Source organism: Crocodylus siamensis, chromosome 7, assembly GCF_052110815.1.
Source record: "Crocodylus siamensis isolate JL-2025a chromosome 7, ASM5211081v1, whole genome shotgun sequence".
In the NCBI taxonomy this organism is placed as follows: domain Eukaryota; kingdom Metazoa; phylum Chordata; order Crocodylia; family Crocodylidae; genus Crocodylus; species Crocodylus siamensis.
In genome coordinates, this window is record NC_143401.1 from 94,649,921 (window position 1) to 94,673,159 (window position 23,239).

Here is a 23,239-nt window from a genome sequence, read left to right on the forward strand (position 1 = left end):
TGCAGCTCCCACATAAACTGCATTTGTTTTTGGAAGGAAGAACGTAAGTAAAAAAAAAAAAAAATGACTTTTTCCACCCCCACGAGTCACAGCCAACTGCATGGAGTAATTCATGCTCAGCCAGCTCAATGGCTCTTCAGGCGCAAAGCTGAATTGTTAGCTCTTTCTCAGCTCCTAAGGAATCTGCAGCAGCTTTTGGCTCCTCAGCCAAAAGCTACTGCCCGTCTCTTGGCAGCCGCGAGAGAGTTAACACTGGATTTCATCCCTGTTGCTTGCTGGTACTGAAAGAAAGGGCAGAGTATCTCCATGCTTCGATTCCAGTGAAGGCAAATCTTCCCTCCTTAAGAGATGCACCCCAATTTTGGAGGGCTGATTTTTGAGGGGAAAGGTGCACGAGGTAGGCAAGTAAAAAAAAAGAGATTTCTGCACAGGCCTAATGGATCCTATTGGTAATATCTCAGGGACGTGGCTATGAAAAACATATACTGAAGTAGCACGCGTGTTCAGATCTCCCTCTGGCATCTGACACAACGGCCTACTGCGAATTAGCAGCTAGTGGCGCTCCTCCTTTGCGGCAAGAGCCAAGAATCGGCACCGACCGACAGCCGTGGTTTCTGCACGCATCTCCGCTCCTGGTCCACATGCTGACAGAAGAGGTCAGACAGGGGGAAAATGACTCACCAGGCTCAGGCCAACTCGGTTTCTCATGAGACTTCTCCTCGAGCCGCCGTTAGGCATCTATTTATGTCCTGCCTCCGTGCCGCTCGCAGCTGCTTTCCCTTGCACCCTGCTAGGAGCCGCTGGACTGAGATGTGCAAATGACCGCCAGATCCAACGCTGCTGGACAAGATTCGCTAATTGAACGGGTGTGGAAGACAGGCCTGAAGTTGCCTGAGCCTTGTAATTCATGTGGAAAGGGGCACAAAGCCTGGGGGGTGGGCAAGGAGGTGCTCGGCTCTGCCGCCCAGCTGCAGGCAGTCAGCGGGTGAGAGTCTGCCTGGCTGGGGGTCTGGCAGCAGCTGCAGCAGACGAGGGAACAGGGTGGATCCATCAAGTGGCTTAATATTTCCAGAAGCAGAGTGGAAAGGAGAGGAGAGAGGAGGCATGGTGGGTAGGGCGAGACTGAGCCTGCATTGCTGGAGCCTGCATTGCACCGGCTCCTCCAGAGTCTGCTGGAGCCTGCATTGCTCCTCCCAGCGTCTGAAAAAAGACCGTGGCTTTTTGGGTTGGTTTTGCTTGTTCAGTCGTTTTGAAACACTTGTTTGGCTTGGACATTTTTCTTTTGTTCCGGGGAGCAGGTGGCCCTGGGAAACGAAACACCCTGTAAGCCTGATCTGCCTTACGGCGGGTGACAACAAAGCGCTCTCTCCTACTACCGCGCCCCCATCCCGCGCTGGAAACGGCATGGATTGCTTCTGTACATACGGGGACCACCCCGGCTAAGGATGAGAGCCCGCACTTCGGAGGACTGAGCGTGGGCCAGACAGCCAAAGGCTGCATCAAATTCCCGCCAGGACCCTGGCTCAGAAACGATAAGAAAAGCTGGGAGCCTACAGGCCTATCAAAAATGAGGCAATTTGGGATGAAATGGAGCGCAGCCCATAGAAACACAGGGCTGGAAGCGACCTCATCCCACCTCTCCCAAAAGGTGCTACCCTGCAGATGCGGTGTGAGAAGGCAGGCAGAGAAGACGTTTATCTGGGTTCTCGTCATTAAGCACAAGAGATAACTGAAGTTGCAGGTTCAGGCATAAATGAACATTTCCAGCCGGGACAACTGATGCCACGCTCCGGCTCCCCCGTGCAACATGAAGTTTCTTTTCTACCTGGAAGACGTTTTACAATCTTTGCACTCTCCTTTGCCTGAGGAAGGGCGTGTGAGCCTGAAGGACTGCAAATGAAGACTTTTTTTTTTTTGGTGCAACTATCTAGTTGGCCTAATAAAAGATATCACCTCTACCCCACTGACTGCTTTTGCTTTTTAGACCAACACGGATACAGCCTTTATCCCTGAAGGTTCAGGCACAGGAATCCGGGCGTCTTGGAAAGCCTCAGGGAGAAGTCGTGATCCAGGTCCAGCCATCCTTGGCCCTTTTCTGCCCTGCCTCAGTCTCCCAGTGGCATCCCAGTTGCACCACCGATGCTCCCACTGCTACAAGACGCGGCATCACCAGAACGGGATGGCGCCGTTAAATAATCGCAGCTAGTGGGCAGGTTTGTCTGGAAGGCAAATGCTGGATAGTACATACAGACTTAACGCAGGGTCCAAGCCCTTCCTCAGGCAAAACTTCAGACCAACTCAAATCCCACTGTGAGGCATGTGGCCTTAAATGCCTTGCACTGCACTTTCCTCCCCCATAAAACAGAGGCTGTACTGGTGTGAAAGTGGTCCTGTCCCTCAAACAGAAACGACCTAGGAATCAGCATGCCGCTGGTCATCTCCCCCGAAGCGCTTAGCTCTAATTATGGACGGTAGAGACTGGAAGTGGGGTGAGGAAGGGCTGGAAATCGGGACCGGGGGCGATAGGATTGCTGCTGGAAGGCTTCCTGCGCTAGCAGGCTGCAGCGCATGGATGAGCTCTGCAGTTATCCCGGAGGGACCGCAGGCGAGGGAAAGCTCAGGGCAGCCTCCAGAGACCGCGTGAACCTCTGCTACAAAGGAAAGGGGAAGGTTGATAGTGCAGGGAGTACGCAGGTACGGGCAGTAGCAGCATATACCTGTATCTGTGGCTGTATTTCTGTAATAGGTGCCTCCTGTTTAACAGGGAACTATGACTACGTAACAAGGACCATGCACCTTCCCTCATCCAAGGGATGAATAAATAAATGCTTGTAAAGTGCTCCAAGTGCAAAATATATCCTCTTCGGGAATAATATATGGGACATACTCATAGCCAGGCCTCCGCAGGTAACTACACCCCTTGAAATCTCAACATAAAGTCTCTCCCTTTCCCAGCTCGCCGCATATAGGGCACAGCTCTGCTTCCTGCTAAACTGTGGGTGGACAGGAGGCGAAGTGGAGTGGGTTTTGTGCCTAGGAGCAGGCCTGGGGCTTCTTGAAATCCAGTTTACATAGCCATAAAGAGTTCTTTGTAGAAGAAGGCTATCAGCCACCCCCCACCCAGTAGTTGTAGGTTGTGTCTGCATTTGCTCACTGTTGTCAATGCTATAGCGCTAATATGGGATGAGTACCCCAAGCAGTATAAGCCCTGCTCCAGCAAAATCAGCTGAGGATCTGCCTGGCAAAAGACCAGGAGAAAACTTCCCCCTGGCAAACGCGAGAGGAGGGAGAAGGCATTAGCGGTCTCCTGAGATGTACGTGTATAGGGTGGGATAGTTGCTGTCCTTGCTTCACCCCAGAGCAACACCACGGACTGGGAGAGGTTGGCTCCTAACCTGCCCCTCGTGTAACCAAGTTCAGAACGAATCACTTCAGAGCCCTACCTAGAGGGCTTTGCAACTGCATAAAGGACATGGCCCAAAAATGTCATCCCCGTCCTGTCACCCTCTGATTTTCCTCTTGTGAAAGGCTCTACTAGATCTTTAGGCAGTGGCCAGTCCCCTTAGATGCCGCCTTCTTCCTAGTCTCCTTGAGAGCGATTTCTTCTCATTTCTTATGGCGTGTGGCGTGCATGTGTACCGACGCACATGCAAACACTTTCTAGGTCTTATCGCCGGGCGCAGGCACAAGGATGATGCTTTCAGGAAGCTCAAGACACACAGAAAAGCCGGAGAGACTTTCTTTGGACTTAAGAGTTGACGGTTTCAGTTGTAAATTTAAAGAAAATAAGGGAAGACGCAGGCAGGAGAAGGAAAAATACACTGGTTGCTAATAATGAATATGCATGCTTAGCAATCCTTCCCCAGTTGCCTGGCAACCCACATAAGGCCTACCAAAGAGCAAGAGGCTAATTGGACAAGTGAATTAATTGGATGCTTCTAAAGCAGTAGCTGTAGGTGACTGAGGAGAGACTTGGGTTAAACCCACCCACTAACACGGCCCTGTCCTGAAATGACAGTCCAAAAACAGGGTGGGGAGATGTCCTCTTGTATATCCTACTTCATTTGAGAGGGTTGGGAGGAAGGAAGTGTGACCGCCCGAATAAGAAGATACCTTTTCACTGAGCAGCACCTGCTTTCCACCGTGCCGGTCTCAGGATAAAGGCACGGACCCAGACGTCAGAAAGGGGCTCCCTAAATGCCCTGAAGACGATGAGACTCAACGCAAAAAAAAATAAAATAAAATGATGAGCTTTCACAGATCGCGACTGCGCTCCAGGGACGCTGACCATGTGCCTGCGAAGCTCCCAAAGCCCTGGCCTGGCCCAAGGGAGATCCACAGCTCGTTGCTCGGCTGTGAGAGACGATCCCCGTGAGACCGTGTTGTACTTCCACCACTGCTCCGGGCTCCCTGCGTGCCTTTGGCCACTTTTGGGAGCCACCGATACCCAAACCAAGAGTATCAAGGGCTCAACCCTCGACAAAGAGGTGCTCGGTGGACACGTCCCCAATTGAGCATCCAAAGCGCGTAGCTCAGATCAGCGAACCTGGCAGACGATTCCTTTGTCACTTGCTTTCCCTTTCCATAAAATGGGGGGCGGAAATCAGCTCTCGGCTTTTCACACCCCATCAGGCTGCTACTTCACTGGTGCTTGCAAACGAGCGTTGGATGGAAAACGCTCTCGCGTCGTTGAAACTGAGCCGAGAGAGGAGGGTCTGGCGGAAGTCGATGCGAAACAGCAGCTTGGACGGTCGCAGCAAAACTAGTTTGTAGAGAGGATGGCTTGCAGCACTGTCGGGAGAGCAGCAGAGGCCCTTGCTAAAAGGACACGAGCATGCTGCAGAACGGGCGTCAGATCCATCCAGACACGAGCATGCTCCGTATCCATAACATCAGCCACACGGTGCCTGTCCCGACCCCCGACCCCCAAAATCAAGCATGACACATACTGGAGCTCGAACAAGACGTGGGCTCCAGGGGAGAACGAACAAGACGCCCTTGGCAGAATGAGGCCAGCGATCCCTTGGCTGGGAGCTTCGCCTCTACCTGTATGTATTATTTACGTGGGCTGGGTTTAGGGCACTGCACAAGACACCTCTCCTGCTCTCCGAGCAAATTAAATGCATGCTCGTTAGCGAGCAGGCATAGCATCCCTAACAGGCCCGTCTGATCTCAGCCACCAGGACAGGACAGGAGAAGAGTAGCAGCCCCCGCGATACCTGGGATCTACACCAGCAACCAAACCTGGAGGGCAGCTGGACGAGAAGAGACTGCTGGGTCCTCCAGAGGTGGGCAGCTCGGCTCTTCATTGAGGATAACTGGGCTCAGCCCCAAAGTAACTCTGCAAGGCACTGGATGTCTGTGCAAGAAAGGATTTTTCCTCCGAGTCCCACACCAACCCAGCGACAGCAGCGGGGCCCCTTCAGACCATTCGTATAAATGAAGGAACAAGACTGGACCCTTGTCAAGCCACCAAGTCTGCCTCTAAGCCAAATTTTTCCATCAGAGCCTTTTAAGGCTATTCTGCCCCTCTTAGGATGATGGCTTCCCTGCTAAAAGTGAGGAGCAGCACCTCCAGCATCACCAGCAATCCCTTCCCTGGAAGCTTGCACGCCTGTGCGACACAGCAGTGCATGGAGGAGGAAGGGATTACCGAGGGTGTGGGTTGCCTTTCTGTCCTGCGGCTGTGCAGTGCCTAGCACCGCGGGGTTACTGTCACTAATCAGAGCCCTCTTATATGACCAAGAAATCATGAAGATATTCCTCCTGAGGGTGTGACTGAACTTTCATGCTGGAAGCGCGGAGGGAGATTGTGTCACCATTTACCTGTGTCTAATGCTAGCCTGTGCCACACACCGTCCCTTTGATTTCAATCACATCTCTGCTACCGAAAGCTGCTATTCCCAGCAACAGGATCAGAAGCTGGATAACAGACCCCAGCTCTTCTTCAGAAATTAAGGTGGCCCAACCTAACCCCCCTGTTTGTGCAGAGCTCCTCCCCACAAAATAGCTGGGTGTCTAGTCCGGCAAAGCGGTTTCCACTCCAGTTCTCGGTGGCTATAACAGCATCCATTATCCTAAAGGGCCCCAATCCCATTAGGATTTGCATTACTGGAGCAAGCGGGGAAAAAGACAATCCTCCTTTCAACAAACCCCACATCTCTCCTGCTGACAAAAAGCAACAAGTGGGCAAAACAGACAAGATGCCTGGCTGCAGGAAAACAAGGCAACAATAAAACCCCAGTACGCTTGCTGAATAAGCAGCAGGCTCAGGCTTGCCACCTGCCTATCCGTGGACTACACCGTGCTGCCCCGATAACTGCATCGGAGGACTGCGGGCGCACGCAGAGCTGCAGAGAACAGGATGCACAGACACGGGAAATTTGTGCCACCTCTTTGCAGCGGGAAACCAACCCCGCAGGTGAGCAAGGAAGCCTTTCCCCACCGGGATCCTCTGCATACTAACTAGTCTTGCTGTGCAAAGAGGTTTACCTGTGGTAGAGACGCGGGCATTCGATCAAGGCAGGCATCTGGATTTTACAGAGCCCTGGATGCAACCAGTTGGTGAGAAAGGGGTTACGCAGAACAACGGCAGGACTGGATTTTACAGCCTGCTTTTATTTTGCCCTTGCTTCATGAAAAAAAAACCATTTATGAGGGCCAAGAAAAACCCCACAATGCCACACTTCCCTCCAAAAATGAAAAGCAATTTTGAAATCTCTGTCGCCTGTGTACTCCTGCAGGCACAGTGCATATTAATAATTCAACAAAATATTATAGTCATTACTATATTTTGCAATACCACAACAGTGCACTTTAGCAGAACTCCCTACAAATCTCTTGCAACAGCCATTAATAAATAAAATGCAATTCACCATATTAAATTTGTTGTTTAAAGACTAAATATTTCAGCAGGACTAATTCATTTAAAATAATCAGCTTAGACTCCCCCTCCCCACCTCTACGAGTGCCCAGCCCTGCACTTCCCCTGTGTTTGAAATGAAATTAGGTTTCAAATGGTAAATCAGAAATCAAGTCCAAGTGCAACATTGATGCACCAGCCCTGCAAAAGGACCAGATCCACCGAGCTGACGGGGGACACCCTGAACTTTACACCGCCTCCGAGACCCAGGGAGAGATGAGGGATGTTGCATTTGGGACAACAGGTCACATCATCACTTGCTTTCAACAGAAGCCAAATACATGATTCTCCACAGGAGCATAAAGAAGTAGCTTAGCATCGATCCTACCTGCTAACAGCAATAAGAGTGGGGTGCGTATATGCTGCTTCCCATCAGGAGCTCTCCAAGTGCTTCCCAAGGAGGTCAGCATCATTATCCTCTTTTTACTGATGGAAAAACTGAGGCACAGGAGGGGGGGAGTGACTTGCCCAAATCACTGTGCAAAGCAGGGAATACAATTCCCAATGCAAGGCCCCACCAGGAGACCAGACTTCCCCCTGTGCTTTCTCCACACCGATTTCTGAGCCAGGTCCCACCTCAATGGAAGACACTGATGAAAAACAGCTTTTTGTGTCAAATGAAATTTTGGTCTTAGATTCTCCTTTGTTGACAGTGGTCAAGAGGAGGCTGGATAGGTACCCGTCTGGAGTGGTTTAGAAACAGTGGGTCCTGCATCTGTGCAAGGGGTCAGACTACACAACCTCCAAGTTCCCTTCCAGCCCTAGGCCTATTCATTTAAGTCAAAATTGTCCAATTTTGGAGATGAAAATGTTTACACTAGGATGCTTAGTTCTGGGAGAAAACATAACCAGGTTTTGTTCAAAACTCAGCTTTCAAATCCTGAACATTTTTGCGAGATATCAACCAAGCTGTTTCCAAACCTGAAAGGAATTACAAAGAAACTGAACTATTTTTACCAAAAAGTTTTCAAAAGTGGATTTTTTTTTCAATTTTTAGCTTTTCATCAACAGTGAAAAAAATTCACATTTTCTGCAAAAAGTATCTGTAATTTTTCATGAGCTTTCACACCTGAGCACAGGCCTAACAGGGCACATATGAGCAGACCCCTTCAAGTCCGTAACTCATGTGTTTAAGCCTAAGCATGAATGATTTTGCTTAACTAGCTCATGCATCACCACACACAAGATTGCTCTTTATCCATAGATCTTGGCTGCTCCTTGCCATAAAACCATGCAACTTTATTCTACCCATTTTACAGATAAGTAAATCGAGGCACAAAAGCAGGGAATGGACTTCACCAACATCACACAGCAAAGTTTTTGACAAGGCTTAGGAATAGATTTTGACTCCTGGTCCATAAGTCTAGTGCTAGGGTACCTCGCCTACTGCTTCATCACCAAATGGCGAATAAAAAATCCTTACTGAACCTTGCATGGATTAGAGCTGAATATCAATTACAACTTACAGACAGGATTAGAACTTAGTGAATTTTTTCTTGGCCAAAATTTTTCTTATTTCACATAAAAATCTGATTGAGGAACATAAATTTTGATGTAAACACATCAAGAAAAAGTCAAAACATTCCACTTCAACATTTTCAAAGTATGTTTCAATTTTTTGATTTGAAATGACTTTTCATTTTGAAATGTCTTCCAACTCAAGAAAAAAAGTTATATAAATTAAACATTTTGCGGAAGCAGACAAGGTTCTTCGGGTAAATGCAATATCTTTTATTAGAGCAACTCAAATAGTTGGAAAAAACTCTTCTTAGCAAGCTTTTGGGCACACACACCCTTCAACAGGCTGAGGAAGCATCTGTTGAACCGGAAACTTTTAAATTTTTTTTTCTAATTCACCAACTATATTGATATAGTTTCACGTCAGCTCAGCCTACGATGATTCCCCAACCCGGACCTAATAGCAAATGGAAAAATAAGTCCTCCATGCTGCTCTACATACGTGAAAGCAAATTACAATGGAATTGCATGGGCCTCTACCCTAACCCCAGTAACCGCAATGGGCGCATTCCCACAGCTTTCACTGGGCTCCAGATCGGGGCCCGTGTGACTGGAGACAGCAAAAGCTAGGATGGATGAAACGTGGATGATCAGACAAGCATTCATACAGCTCTTGAGGGACAGCGGTGCGCCACACTCACTTCGGCTTGTTCAGCCTCAGCAGCTCCATCAAGAGCCTGATCCCAACCCTCCCAACATCGATGGAAAGACTCCCACAGCTTCCTATGGATTTGGGACCAGACAATCTCAGAGAAGAGCAATGCAGCAGGATTTGCTGCTCATGGAAGCAAGCAGATCTTTAGGTAGGGCTAGGAGGAAAGAAACAGGTGCCCAACAGCCCAGCAATGACCGGGGGCGCAGCCAGAGCCGGACACGGCTGAGCTTGCTAGTCCTACAATGACAGCCCAGCAAACAGGATGCTATTCAGAGAGAAGGGCCTCCTTTGCACCACCGGCCAGCATTATGTATTCGAGCCCACGCGCTGTTTGTGTGCGCAAAGCCAGAGGAGCCCTACCCAGCTGGGGCACTGCAGCCGAAGCACACTAAATACTGTGCTTAAGTAATCCCTGTCCTCTCCTGTTACTAATTCCCCTCCTGCAATACCAGGCTATCTCGAATACCTGTGATGCTGAATGAGGTTAATGATCGGTGCCTGGTTTTTTCTGGTGGTTGCAGACTATGAAGCACAAACTAAACCAGACATGAGGATGCAATACAGATCCTCTCAACTTGTCCGAGCCAGGAGGCAAGCTGAAAAAAAAGGGAAAACTCCACAATGATTCAGATCTTACTGGCTTTCAGTGGTCCATCTCTACTGATTTGGGTGGAATTATTCTCTATTTCCTCTGGTGTCAGGGAGACCCAAGTTCAGCTGCTGGAGTAAAACACGCGGGCTTGCCAGAACCACAGCTTCATCGAGCTACGGTTCTATTGAGGCCAATTTTCAAGGACATCGCTGGGATTTAAACCAAGGGTTGCATTTTTAGAAGAAAGAAAGAATGAGAAAGAAGAAAGAAAAAAGAAAAGGAAGTTAAGGGATTCAAAACCGAGTGAGCGGCCAGCAATGCCAGAGCTACAGAGCGGTGATCCCAACGCGTAAGGGCCCAGCCGTGGCTCCACTGCACGGAGAGCCTGAGGCAGCAACCCCGTCTCCTGCTCAGCGAGATCCATCGTTAGGAATAGTCGGTGTAGTCACCGTGTTAGTTAATAGCCCCAGCTCGAGGCCAAACCAGTGAACAACGTTTAAAAGAAATGACTCGCGGTTGCGAGCCGCCTTCTCTCTTTCAAACCCTGAAAATAATGCTCTAATTTCCCACTAGCCCCCTTGCGAGAGGCGAGGGCGTTTGCAAGACCGCTGCGCTGAGCATCCATTATGGCTTGGTGGGCTTTGAAGGATGCTGTGAGCTAGAGGAAAGGACGGTGACCTGCTCCCTGACATTTAAGGAGCTTCTCAACATCCTGGTTTTGCTTTAGGGACGAGCAGTTTTCCACATAACCCAGCAGGAAGAAAGAAAGTGGCACCGTGACCTCAACCAGCACCCGAGGCACGTGGACCTTGGGGACCCAGGGGCAGCTGGAGAGTCATGCAGCACGGCCGTCCTGGTTCCCGGCTCAACTCGGGGGAACAGAGGGGTGCAAAAAACAGCACTGTGCGATGTGATTACTATATACCGATGAGGGAAATCCACCTACTGAATTCAGAAACTGGCCACTGAAGGATTGGCTGGAGCTGCCACGGGCTGTTATCCTCATACAGACGGAGAGGGGGAGGCCCAGGAGCCAGTCTTTTTTTCTCAATGAGAGGCAAGCTCCAAACTATTCCTAGTAGGCTCAGATGAGCTGAAAAGCCAGAAACTCCCCGAGTCCCCTGCCAGCGATTGGCTGCATAGCCACAGGCTCCAATTCAGCAAAGCATGTCATGGGAGCTTATATGTGCCCAATGTGCAAAGCACTTAAGCAGCTGCTTTGCTGCCATTAAAACTGAGGGGATGTAGACCGCACGCTTGATTGCCTTCCTGACGAGGGTCAGAGGGCTGAGCCCTCACCTGAGACTGCACTTCAGCAAAGCAGCTATGCCTCAATCCCAATGAAGTCAAGAGAATTTAAGCACTTGCTGAATCACGGCTTGAGACCGACTGGGCTTCAGTTTCTCCGTGGGTCAAATGGGGGTGGCGATTCCCTGTGCCGTAGCCAAACTTACACCTGCTTTCCCTAGCATTATGAACCCAAAGACAGAAGCGCTCTGCCACCGTCCACAACCTGCCCGAAGCGTGCCGCAACCCACCCAGGGACCTGCCCTAGGTTCGAGGGAATGCAAAAATAAGAGCAACACACACATATGCACCCCTAAAGGGCTGCCGGAGCAAAATCAAATGAGACTTTAAAAACACCAGCACCCCTGCACGTGCAATGAGGAAGGGGCATCCTTTGGACACATCCGGCAAGCCCTTATAAATCAGGACCCAAGAGAGGTTGCAAAACCATTAGGTGGCAATGCTGCAGGGCTCAGCCTGACAGCAATCCTTTCAAGAATAACAGAGATGTATCGGCATCTCTCTTCCCGTCTCTCCACAGTTTGTGGCAGGATAGATTACTGAAGCAGTAGTGTTTAGTTCATCTGACAGCCATTTAAGAGGCCTGGCAGGTGTGGCTCAAGTCTATTGACCTGTATAAAGAGGTAAGAGCCCCCCTCGGCAATGCTCCAGCGCCCAATCCTTGTCCGAAATGGCTCTCGGCACTACCCAAGCACATTGTATCCAACCCAAACAGAGCAGGCCCAGGACTCGAAGAGAGCTGACTCCAGAAAATCGCTTCTCCCACGCTCAGCTCCCAGCTAGGTTTGACCCCAGGCATCCGAAAAGCATCGTTGTGAATTGTTATCTAGGACCAAGGAGCATCGGGCACCCCAAAGGGAGGGAGAACATTTAAATAAATGACGACCCAGGAATAGCCGGCAGCTTCCCCGCAGCCTTGTCAGAGCAGATCCTCCACCCATGCAGGCCTCGCGGGAGCCAAACAGCCAGCAGCCCCGTGGTCACCAAAGAGAAAACGAGCAAATTTCCTTGGCGTCCTGCCCAGCGTGGAAGCAGACATTGCCTGGTGTCAGAGGAACAGAAAATGGTCCAGAGGAGCAGGGAGGGAGACAGCCCAGCGCCCCTGCTCGAGTACCTGCCTCCCCCGCGGTGTATTCAGTCCAGGGTGCCTCAGCAAAAATGTTATTCCAGAATAAATGCAGTGCTCCAGCGTCGCTATGCTGGGATGAATGCACGTCTCCTCTTCCACCAGTTTATCCTCCCTATGTAGACAAGCTTCGACGATCCGCAACGAGAGTGAAAACCCGGCCCCAGCTGTGAATGCTGAGCTCTCCCGAAGCTCCCAGCTTATCTCCCTATCCAGGTACTCTCAGAAGAACAACACCTGGGATGGCAGATAACAGATGCGATCTACAATACACTCCTGCTTCTTCAGGAAGTGAGAAGAAGGGAGTTTGCTGCCCTGCCTCTCTAGCCCTAGTGCACCTGGAGACCGCAGCGCTCTTCGCCCATCCTTTTGCCAACTTCCCTGCATCTCGGTGCTGTGGTGAGGCTACGTGCACCTCGCAAGGAAGGCATCCTGCGCATGCTCTACAGGCAGGAAAACTATTTGCAGTTTCACAAAAACAGTTGAACTTTATGCCCTGCAACATTATCCCTGAGCTTGTCTGCACACACCCATGCCAGCCCTGAAAGCGAGTCCATTTTTAAAATGCCTAACCAACAAGAGTCCTGAGTAGAGGGACCTCCTGTAAACTCCACGGGTATAAGGAGGTGCCCCATGGTTTTTTTGATTGCCTGCTCCCTTTTCCACCATCTCCCTGCGTTGCTTTTGCAGGCCTCGGCTAAACCAGAAAAAGTTGCAGCAATTTAGCCAACTTGATCTGATCCAGTATGCAAAGAGCCAGCGTGGGCTCACATAAATCAGACTAAGTCAGGGGCTTGCACTATATGTTACCTGAACCAATCCTGAAGGCATTTTAGTCGACCTGTTACACTTGCCAGAAATAGGATTTTATTCTTTTACTCTTGGGTCTACCATCCCCTGGCACTCTACTCCGTCTCTCATCGGTAGAGCTCAAACACAGCCCCTGAGTATGTACCAAACTGGAGCGAGACGGTGCGCTTTGTTGGGAAGCGGTGTCGTTCAGTGGGAAGACGCTACAGCAGGAGGCAGGAGCCCTCAAACCTTGCACAGAGTAGGGTTGTGACTGAGATAAATCACTCCCCCCTCTTTGCCTCAGTTTCCCCATCTATAAAATGGAGATCATGCTCTGGCCCTTCCTCTGTCCACTACTAAACTAGGAGCTTAGAAGACCCCACGCTGGTTTGGAGGGATCTCACCCCTGCAGCAAGGAAAGCTGGTAACATAACAGCACTTTGCTGGCTGGAAGGTGATATACAGATCCAATATCAACAGGCTGTATGGATGTTAACTCGTTTTAGGGTGAAGATGCATGTACATAGTATAATTTACCTCTGGAATACAGCTGGGCCAAGTGCAATAGCTTTTCGGAGGTACCTGTGGATCCACTTACACCAGCGTAAGGCTGTACACCGTCGTCCCACTCCACCGTTACCCCGGAATAAAATCAAACTATTGTGGAGTAAATGTGTGGGGAGGCTAAATGTGTGCGCCCAACAGGCAGCAATGAATTACCTCCACTTTCCAAAGGGATGGGGAAGCTGAGGCATGGAGCAATGGGGGATTAGCTCCAGTGCAGGAGTTAGGCACTTCAAGCAGGGAATATGCAGAAACCAAAACTTCAGCTCACTCACACCCATTCAGCTGCCACCGTGGAGGGGTCTGAAATCACTAGACACCTGCCTGACCCAGAGGCTCCCTAGGCAACTAGAGTTTCGGTCCCGTACGTGCCCTCACCTGCCCAGCCTGGGCAGCTCAGCACTTATCTCCCCCCTAAGCCTCATGGGATCCAAAAACAAAGAGCTTCTCAGCCTGGCTCCTCTGCTATAGCTCAGGTGAGGACCCACGGCACCCTAGATGGGGGCTGTAACACCCAAATCTCCCGTGGACTGAGCCCTGAGCAGAGCCATAGCAAGCACCTGCAGGCGGATAACATTTGCGCAAGAGAGAAAGGATGGAGCAAGAGGGGAAGCCAGGGGGGCTACTGATGGGAAGAGAAACTGACTGGTGGTAGCTCTGTGCAGGGCAGTGGGGCTGAGAAGAACAAGGCTCAGGACGCTTTCTGCCCACTGTCAGGATGCAAGATGGTTGCAGGAGAAATTGGAGGAGCCTTGCTCAACTGACAGACATAGGGGAGTTATATAGGGAGCAGGGGCACCTGCCGAGCCAGCTCTGTGAGCCTAGTCAGCAGCAATGAGGGTTAAGGGAGCTACCTCCAGCCCTGCGAATGTTAAGAGCATCCCGCTGCCGACCCAGTAACATCCCCAGCAGTTGCCGTGGAGATGCTGGTGATTTCCGAGGCAGAGGCTCTGGTCCAGAGGTGAGGGATCTAGGCAGCCGAAGCTGATGAGACTCGCAGGCAGCCAAGACTCCTATTGCGAGGCAAGGACCTGGCAGTAATTAAAGAGGAGCCGAAGGAGACGAGGTATCAGTGGCATCAGTACAGCGGGGCTCAACACTTGGTTAGGGTCCCAGGGAGCAGCAGAGCTATCTCCCTCTTTCACTCCAGGAGCATCAAGAGTGGATTTCCATATAATGTCTTAGCAGCGTCTCCCAGGCCCCGGCCCCCCCTCCCTATTTTGCACCATTTCCCTTTATTTTATTAAAAATCCACACTCCCTCTAGCGTCAGCCTCGGTGCTCCTCTGACAGCCCGTGCACAGCAGCCTCGCTCGCCAAGTGCCAAGGCTCCTGCCCTGCAGCCATACGGGGTCACGTTAGAGCTAATTAAGAGCAAGGCTATTTTGGGCAAGGAGGCCCCTCAGTGATTTTCAGATCTGTCCAGCCAGCATTCCCATTTCATAATTATGCATTAAAGGGAGAAAACAGCCATGCTGTATCTCTGGGTGTACCCGAGTCTTCTCCCCAGATCTCTGTAGCAGCTCTGCCACTGCAAGCAGAATCATAATTTAAAAAAAAAAACAAAACAGGGGGATGGAAAGGCTCAATTATTTAACTTCTGCCTTTTTTTTTTTTTTTTTTTTTTTTATTAGTTTCCTTTGTATTCTGGGAGTTTCTTGGCCTGCCAGATTGGGAACTGCCCCTAATGCAACTGCAGCAAACTATTCATCTTAGAAGATACTTAGCACCCACATCGCACTTCCAAAGCGTATTATGAGCATTAGGCGGTTAATTAATCCTCACAACATCCCTGACCTGAAAGCTAAGAAAGGAAATGTTAACATTCACTTTTTTTTTCCCTAGGTAGGAAAACTGAAGCAGAGAAGTTAAAATGGGATTTTTTTAAAAAGAAAACAGGAGACAGGATTTAGGAACCCAAACCCTTCGGTTTCCCCTTGAAAACCCCACCCTGAGAGATTTATTTTGGGATGGAGAGTGCCCAAGTCTAAGCCAGCATTAAAACACAGCCCTACTTGGCTCCCAGGCCTCTGGTCAACCCCCTAATGCTCTCTCCTTATTCTTGGCTTGCAAATGGTGCTACGGTGACACACGCTTTACTTTCCTATGACAAACATCCACTGTTTATATAACAAGGGACACTGCCAAGCCCCTTAATCCTGAACAGTAAGCAGTGCCCTGATGTGCTGTCACCCCAAAGACAATTGTTATGACAATACAGGAGAGCCCAAAAGCAAGAGAGACCTATCTTCGTTTTGCAACTTGCCCTTATCTGAGGCCTGGGCTCTTCCACTCGCAGCCCTGAAGTATTAGGGACGGAGGAAGCCCTCTGGCTTTTGACCAGAAATCCCACCCTGGAGCTGAGAAACTATTTACTATGAAATTTCCATCAAAACTAAGAAGTTTCCATGAATGGTTTTCATTTCAACCAAAAATCAACATTTTCCAACAAAAATTCCCAGCCAGCTACTCAGCACCTTGCAAGATGCGGAGCGAATAGCGAAGAGCCAAATTCTCAACTCCCACAAAAGTCTCACGTTAAAAGCAAGCGTTATGCTTAGTGGAAAATAAGGAATATAGATGAAGTCCAACCCAAGTCCAACAGTCCCCAACTGTTAGATTACAAGGGGTGGGGGGCACGATACCTAACAAGTGGGGCTGCTCGCCCCACAGAAATTAAAATTGTGTTAGTCAGACTCTGCGCAGGCAGCACTTCCCACCGTCTCCTGCGTGCAACCTCTCTCTGCAGCAGCAATTCTGCAAATCCAAAGTGTTCACACATCCACCAGCCAAAGTGTCCACTTCCCTTGCCCAGGCATGAACCGCCGCAGAAGAAGTCACTGTAGAGCGGCTCAGCTCCATGGCATGCTGGAAGCCGCGTGGGAGCCATGAGTTTCTCCCATCGCCCTCAGCTCCACGGTTATAAAACATGGCAGGCACGATCCTTACCTAGCTCTGCTGACTGTAATAGAGCTACGCTGAATTACGCCAAAGATGATGATCTGGCTCGGTGTTTCTGCTGCATTATGAGCCTTCCCGTCCCTGGACCATGTACAAAGATACTTTGCAACGCACAAATCACTGAGCATTCACTAACCCTCACAGCTAGAGACAGACTCAGCTTCAAACCCAAACTCTCTGGGATTTAAACTCCAAACTGCTCCTAGAGTCTGGGCTCAGATCCAGGACAGGTTTCTGGAATGGGTACAAGATGGAGCCGAAGTCTTAAGTGTATAGAAATGCTCGTGAGTCTCCTTGTGCTAGCCCTTCAATCAGAGCAGAAGCATGACCTGGACCTCCAAGTCTACACACAGATCTCGATTTTGCTCTACCTCCTCGTGCTGCTCCTGCGGAAAGAGTGACATGAGCCACGTATCGGTACTCCCCAGAGAACGAAGGGGCTCAATCCTGCAGTCCTTACTCGGGCAAATCTCCCATGGCCTGCGAATGGCCACCTCAAAATCAGAGCAAGTCACTTGGCAGAGCCAGGATTAGCAGGCAGCAGGGTTCTCCGCCCCCGATGCTGCACTCGGGCCACCAGCGCCACTCCTGTGTCTGTATTTTACCCGCAATCTCCGCTTATGAAATCAATGCTAAGCCTGGAAACGTGATCAAATCCGCTCTCCTGTTGCCCAGAGTGCAGGATACACCTGCCCCTCTCCCCCCAAATGGGAAAAACTCCCTTGCCCACTCTCCATGACCAGTTTCCAAGGCTTTTTTCCCCACACCTAGAGGCAGCTTCTCCCTAAAAATCAAGTGGCAGGTTCCCTTGCCATCGCAAGCAGACTTTTGAGTGCCACGCTCAGGCTCTCACGCTGCCTTCCCTGTGCCCCAGGAAATCCCACTGAGTTTCCAGTCACAAGTGGATCTGACTGCAACAAATGTGCTGAAGATGACAGGTTCATTTTTCAACCCATGGGCTGAATAAGAGCACGGTGGTTGTTTGCCCTAGGCTGGGTTGTGCTCCAAAGCAGCTGCTGCTTCCTTTGACGGTTTCGCAGGGAAATACACAAGAAATGCAACATCGAGGCCCTGAAAGTTTCCTTTTGGGGGGTTATCGATTCAATTTTTCAATGAAATCAGGAAGATGAATAACCAGAAGGAAATTTCCTAGGCTCCTGCTACATTCACTATTGGCATGACACAACCGTACAAACCAATTTCTGCGTCCACTGTTATTTCCCCATCTCCCTTGAAATACTAATTAAACACAGAGGTTTTGGGGGGGTTGGGTTTTTTGGGGGTTTGGGGGGGGAGGGGGGAGTTGGCAAAGTCCTGGAGAGCTACTTTGATGGCACACTTCATTGCTGAGCTTTGTGAAACAAAAAATACATTACAAGATTATGACAAAGAGGCTGCTTTCCAGTGGTAATGAGACCACCATCTAGCCAAAAAAAGCCACTTGTTTAGAACAGCAATTCAAATCTCCACCAAGCGCAGGGCCATTAGTTGGATTACTCTGTTGCTATCGTGGCCATTTGGAGTAAATATTTGAGGCTGGACTCTAAGCAGCAGCATGGCCCTCAATTACAGACTGCATTTCCTGCTTGATGATCTTTCCCCCCCCACCCCCTCAGTGCACTTTTATCCATTTGGGATGACAAATATTTCCCTCCTGGCTCTCCCCAGCACATGCTGCGTTGTGTTGGACTCCTTCATTAGAAACCACCTGGCACATATTGCAACCCATCAGGCTCCCCAGCTTATAAGGCACCATGGTGAAGGTGAGTAATACCAGAGCGACAAACTATTTGTAGGGTGGCAGCTGGGTGAGCTCATCAGAGCCCTGCCAAAGGCACGTGCAAAAATTGTGCCGGAGCAGCAGCTCTTCCACACCTTTGCTGTTTGCTGGAGCTCTCTGCCAACTCATTGAGCCTTAGGCTTCATTAGGCCCAAGAAGGAGAAGACTCCTTGGTCCCTATGTATCCATATGAAGGAAAAGAATCGGCTGTCCCGTGTCCCTGGACCTTTGCACACAACTTGTGATAACCCTGGGAGATAAGTCAGGAAAAGCACTTCGTGATTAACTGCAACCACCTTCAATAGCACTAAGCTCCCAAGCAGTGCCTCCTCCAAATACACGGGGCAGATATTCCCCGCTATAGCATGCAGCTCGCATCTCCCTGGGGATAGCTGGCATTCAGACAGTCTTCTGAAAAGTTGGACACAACATTTTAACCCTTTCGACCCTTCACTTTGTGAAGACAATGCACCGAGGCGGGACAGTTTTCACATATTTGTAGACAGAATGAAACACTGGCTGCGAGGTTAAAAAACTGGCATTTTTATCTGATTCTGAAGCCTACTGCTAGCAGTCTCAATGGCTGATTCGCTTGTGATCATCTGGGGAAAGAGATCCAATTCAGCACGTCTTATCAGCGTGGCCAGCTGAATTCATTTACGAACTATTTGTGTAATTCTAAATCACTCAAGGTTTTAAGAAATGCTCCACTGCTCCTTATCCTAGAACGACGGAAAGGAAAGAATGAGAAAAGCAAGGGAAAAAGAGGTGATCTCAACAAAACAGATACAGGGGACAGAGGGAGAACAGAGCCGGGACAGCTCTCAGGCAGGTGAGAAATAGTCAAATAAAAGTCGCGGTCAGGTGAGAGCAGGGGGAGTTTAAAGATCCCGGTACTGCCCTGGCAGCAGCTGTGCACCCTCCACCTGTCCCAAATGGCATCGCTTTAAGAGGGAAAGCTTGCAGATTTTCCCAAAGTAATTTCACTCCTTTTTATATAGTGAAAAGCCTCCCCAGTTTCCGGAGGCCTGGCCAACCAGCGTTCTTGTCCCTCCCACAGCCCCCCTCCCCGTTATCTCTCCAGCCTCAGCGGCATGTACTAAACGATTTGGGACGTGAACCTAACGTGCTGGTCTCTCACATTCAACGTGAAATCCTCCTTTTTGCACGATGAGGTCCTTTGCATGATGCCGAGCCATCTTTAAGGGATAAGGCACATATGCAAACCCCACCTGTATGAATCCTCTGTACTCTGCACGGCAAATTCCACAAGAGGATCTCACTGTGTTTTCTAAACAGAAACAAATTCTGCTCCACAACACCGCTTGGTGGTAAGTAAGTGGAATTATCCCCATTTTTTTTAATGGAAGATGAGGCATAAAGGAGTTAATTGTTTTGCATAAGGTCAAACGAGAAGCCTATGGTAGGACCAAGAGCAGCACCCAGATCTCCTGACAGCCAGGTCTGTTTTGACTTCCTTTGCACCCTTCCCTGCCTGAAAATGCAGACAGGAACGGTTTTAATACTGGCAGCATGATTTTTTTTTTCTAATGCTACTTATTGATTTATTTACTTGCTGTGCAGCAGATTTAAAGATCCTGAGTAATAATGTAGAGGGTCTCTCTCTCCCCTGAAAAGTGGGTGTAGGTTTCTAGGCTCAGCCACCATCCTGGTCTTTGATTACAGTGTTTTCTTTTCTCTTTGCAAATCAGCCTGGTTTTCAAACCCTCCGTCCCCGTTTCCCATTTTATTAAACAGACTTTTACTGATAGAGTGTAAAGAGGAAACCTCACAGGCATGAGAGTTAGCAGGCTTTGCATCTATCCAAATGCGAAGGAAGGTGAAAAAGCAAATCCCATATACCCACTCATTTCTTTGGTGGGCTGAGAACTGAAATGCAGCTAAGTCCTACTCACTCCTCCAAGGCATCGAACATAACGATGGGACGTGAGTCAACCCTCCGCGCATTTCCAACTGCATTTCCTGCTGTTTTGTCAACTGTGAGTTAAGAAAATATATGCTTCATTGGCTTAGATTAGGCAGCAATCTGGTCTTGCGCTCAGAGACCTAACAGCTGATAGCCAGGATCTCAGCCATGCCACTGTTTCACTGGGTGACCTTGGGCAAATTGTTTGACCTCGCCATGCCAGGTACAACCCAGCTGTAAAACTGGGTAAAAGCAAGACCGCAGCAAAAAGCCTGGCACGGATAATGAAAGCACCCAAGCTGAAGTGTTTAACTTTCCCACTAGACTCGCATAAAGCAGCACTGCTTACAAAACAAAATGTAAAATTAATCCAACTACGGTGTGTCTTCTCCACCAGGGACAGTAAAGAAAAGAATCAAAGTCTCTAGCAGCCAAACCTCCCATTCGACAAATCATGGAGGAAGGACACTAATATTTATAAACCCTCTTGCCTTCCATTCCCACAGATACCACCCCGTTATCCATGCCTTCAGTAAACTCAGCCTTGCTGCTCCGTGCCCCACACTCTGAAGGAGCCCTGAGCACCCTGAGACCCCTTCATTTATTCGCCTTATCAGTTACCTGAAGTTACCCAAATAAATAAAGCTACTTATTTTACACAGCACAGGCTACAAAAAAAAGAGATTCTGAAAAAAGCCCTCCTTGAAATGCACAAAAAACCACAAAAAAAACCCCAACCTTTATTTTCAAACTGCCTGGAGAATGAACCCTCTGTGTTACTTTAATAGGAAATAGAGATAACGATTGGAAATCCATGCTAGGGCTTTGCTTCCCTTCCCAAGCAGCCTTTGATTCAGTGCTGAAATGAAAACCAGAGATCGGGCTGATAGATGCCTTCATAAGTTTAAAAACAAAAAAAAATCATAGAGGCAATGTGTAGCCCAAACAGATCATGCGATTCCTTGCTCTTTGACTGCTTGTCGAATTCGTGTCTGGCAAATAGAACAGGTTTTAAACCTGGTTAAAGCAAGGTAAGACCTAGACAGCTGTCAGCACTCGGGGCTGTCGTGACACGCAGGTGAAACGTCCATCCTGAAAAACGCAGAACGATGGCTGACTTGTGCATTATTGATCTGGGATGGATGGACGGATAGATAAAGGGGATTAAGGGGATATAGACAGAGAGAGAGAATTCGGCCCAAAACAGCCCACCAGTCCCAGGAGGAATATCATTTTGAGCTCCAGGCATCCCACATCTAATTGCTTTATGCACATTTCCAATCCCAGCCAAACAATCGAAGAGGCATTTCCCCGGCTGTGACTATCTGGAGTAATCAGAATAATGGGCACATTGTCCCCAGGCGTGAGGGTTTCCCCAGTCCTTTAAATGATGCCTGACTAGAAATAGCATGTTTGACATCAAGTTAAAATCAAACGGAGATTGCTTTTATAGCTGTCCTGGGTGTAGGATGAAAGGAGGTGCGAGTGAGTGTGTAACAGTTGCTAACATAACAATGTCCCTTTCATGGGTCTCTCCAGCAGACGGGCTCGGGGTAGCGTCTCAGAAAAGACTTTTCAAGGGCGCCACCTCTTGATACAACAGCACCTCGCACATACCCCGCCGCGCAAACTTTCCGACTCCTCTTTAAACCTGGCGTTTACCCATTTCGGAGAAAAGGCTCGATCCGTCATCGATTTTTACGGGGGTTTCTTTGGCTCTTGGACGGCCACCCTTTCCCCTCCTCTTCCCAACAGCAGAACTCACCCACCCAGCCCGCAAAGCAGAGGGGCTTCCTTTTGCGGAACGACTTCCCCGTTGCACTGGAGCGTGTCAAGGTGAAGAAGCCGGGTGCGAGCGCGCGCACAAGCAGCTCCCCCCCCATTTTTTTTTTTTTTTAAACTTTTTGTGCGAGCGCGTGGGATATTCCCGCCCCCGGCCCCAGCCCCGCGGCTACTCACGCTGCTGTTGTGGCCGGACCAGTGCACCATGGCCTGGTTGTGCGCCGAGTCGCCGGTGAGCGCGAAGCTGGTGCTGCTGAGCCGCAGCTCCCGGGGCCTGCCGTCCTCCTGGAGCGGCAGCCCGGCGGTCCCGCCGCCGCCGTCCGGCGCGAAGGGCTGCCGCCCGCCGCCGCTGCTGCGCCGGGCGCGGGCCGCCACCGCCACCTCCTCCTCCTCGTCCTCCTCGTCGCCGTCGCCCCACGCCCCGCCGGGCAGCGCTTGCAGGGCTTCGTCCCGCCCGGCGCCGCGCTCCCGGCCGCCCGGCCAGCGCGGCCAGCCCCGCGGCGGCTGCGGCGGCGGCTGCGGCGGCTCCTGCGGCGGGCGGGCGCGGGGGCCGCCCGGCGAGGCCGCGCAGGGCCGCCGGCCGATGTCGGCGCCCGCCGAGCACCAAGTGAGCAGCAGGAGCCACGTCCAGGCGAGCCGCTCCATGCTCCGCGCCGCGCCGCGCCGGGGATGCCGCCGGCTTCGCCCGGCTCCTCGCGCCGGCTGCGGGGCGGGGGCAGGCGGCCTCCCGGGGAGCCGGGGGTGGGCTGAGGTGAGGGGAGGGGAGGGGGGCGGGAAAGTGCTTGTCAGGGAAACTGTTCACGTCCCGCGGAGCCGCGGAGTGAGCGAGGGGCGCCGCGCGCGGGGCGGGGCCGGGGGCGGGGCGTGGCGCGCGGAAGGGGGAAGCGCGTGCGCGGCACCCCCACGGGGGGATCCCCGAGCCCCCCCCCCCCCCGGCGCGTCGCCGCTCCCAGCCCCTGTGCGCGCACGGGCCCGAGGGGTTTCTCCCGCTGCGCGTCCCCCGACAGCTACGGGAGCCCGGGGGGGGGGGGGGGGGTCTCCTCACAGGACCCGCAGGGAGAGCCGGGGGTGTTTCTCCCGCTCCGTCTGCGTGTGACCACGGCCAACCCTCGTGGTCACACGCACCCCCCACCCCGAGCAGGGCGCTGCCCCCCGGGGCGCCGGGGGCCATCTCCCTGCACGCTTGGGTGGGCGTGCGGGTGCTGCATTGTGCACACGCAGAGAAATCCGTGTGCAAGCCCGCTATGCATCTTGTCCCCCCCACCCAGGAGAAAGCAGGGCAGTCGTGCTAATACTTAGCTTACTGGCGGGTT

At 50.9% G+C, this 23,239-nt stretch overlaps 1 protein-coding gene across 2 annotated transcripts in view; it reads right to left on the reverse strand.

The window, feature by feature from the left end:
- The window catches only part of SORCS3 (sortilin related VPS10 domain containing receptor 3), a 432,841-nt gene extending 410,170 nt beyond the window's left edge, over positions 1–22,671 (reverse strand). For both annotated transcript variants that reach the window (XM_090057528.1, XM_090057527.1), the window contains exon 1: positions 22,104–22,671. In XM_090057528.1, the coding sequence (XP_089913654.1) occupies positions 22,104–22,571 (468 nt within the window). In that variant the 5' untranslated portion in view covers positions 22,572–22,671. The remainder of the gene's footprint in view (positions 1–22,103) is intronic.
- Positions 22,672–23,239: the final 568 nt, after the last annotated feature.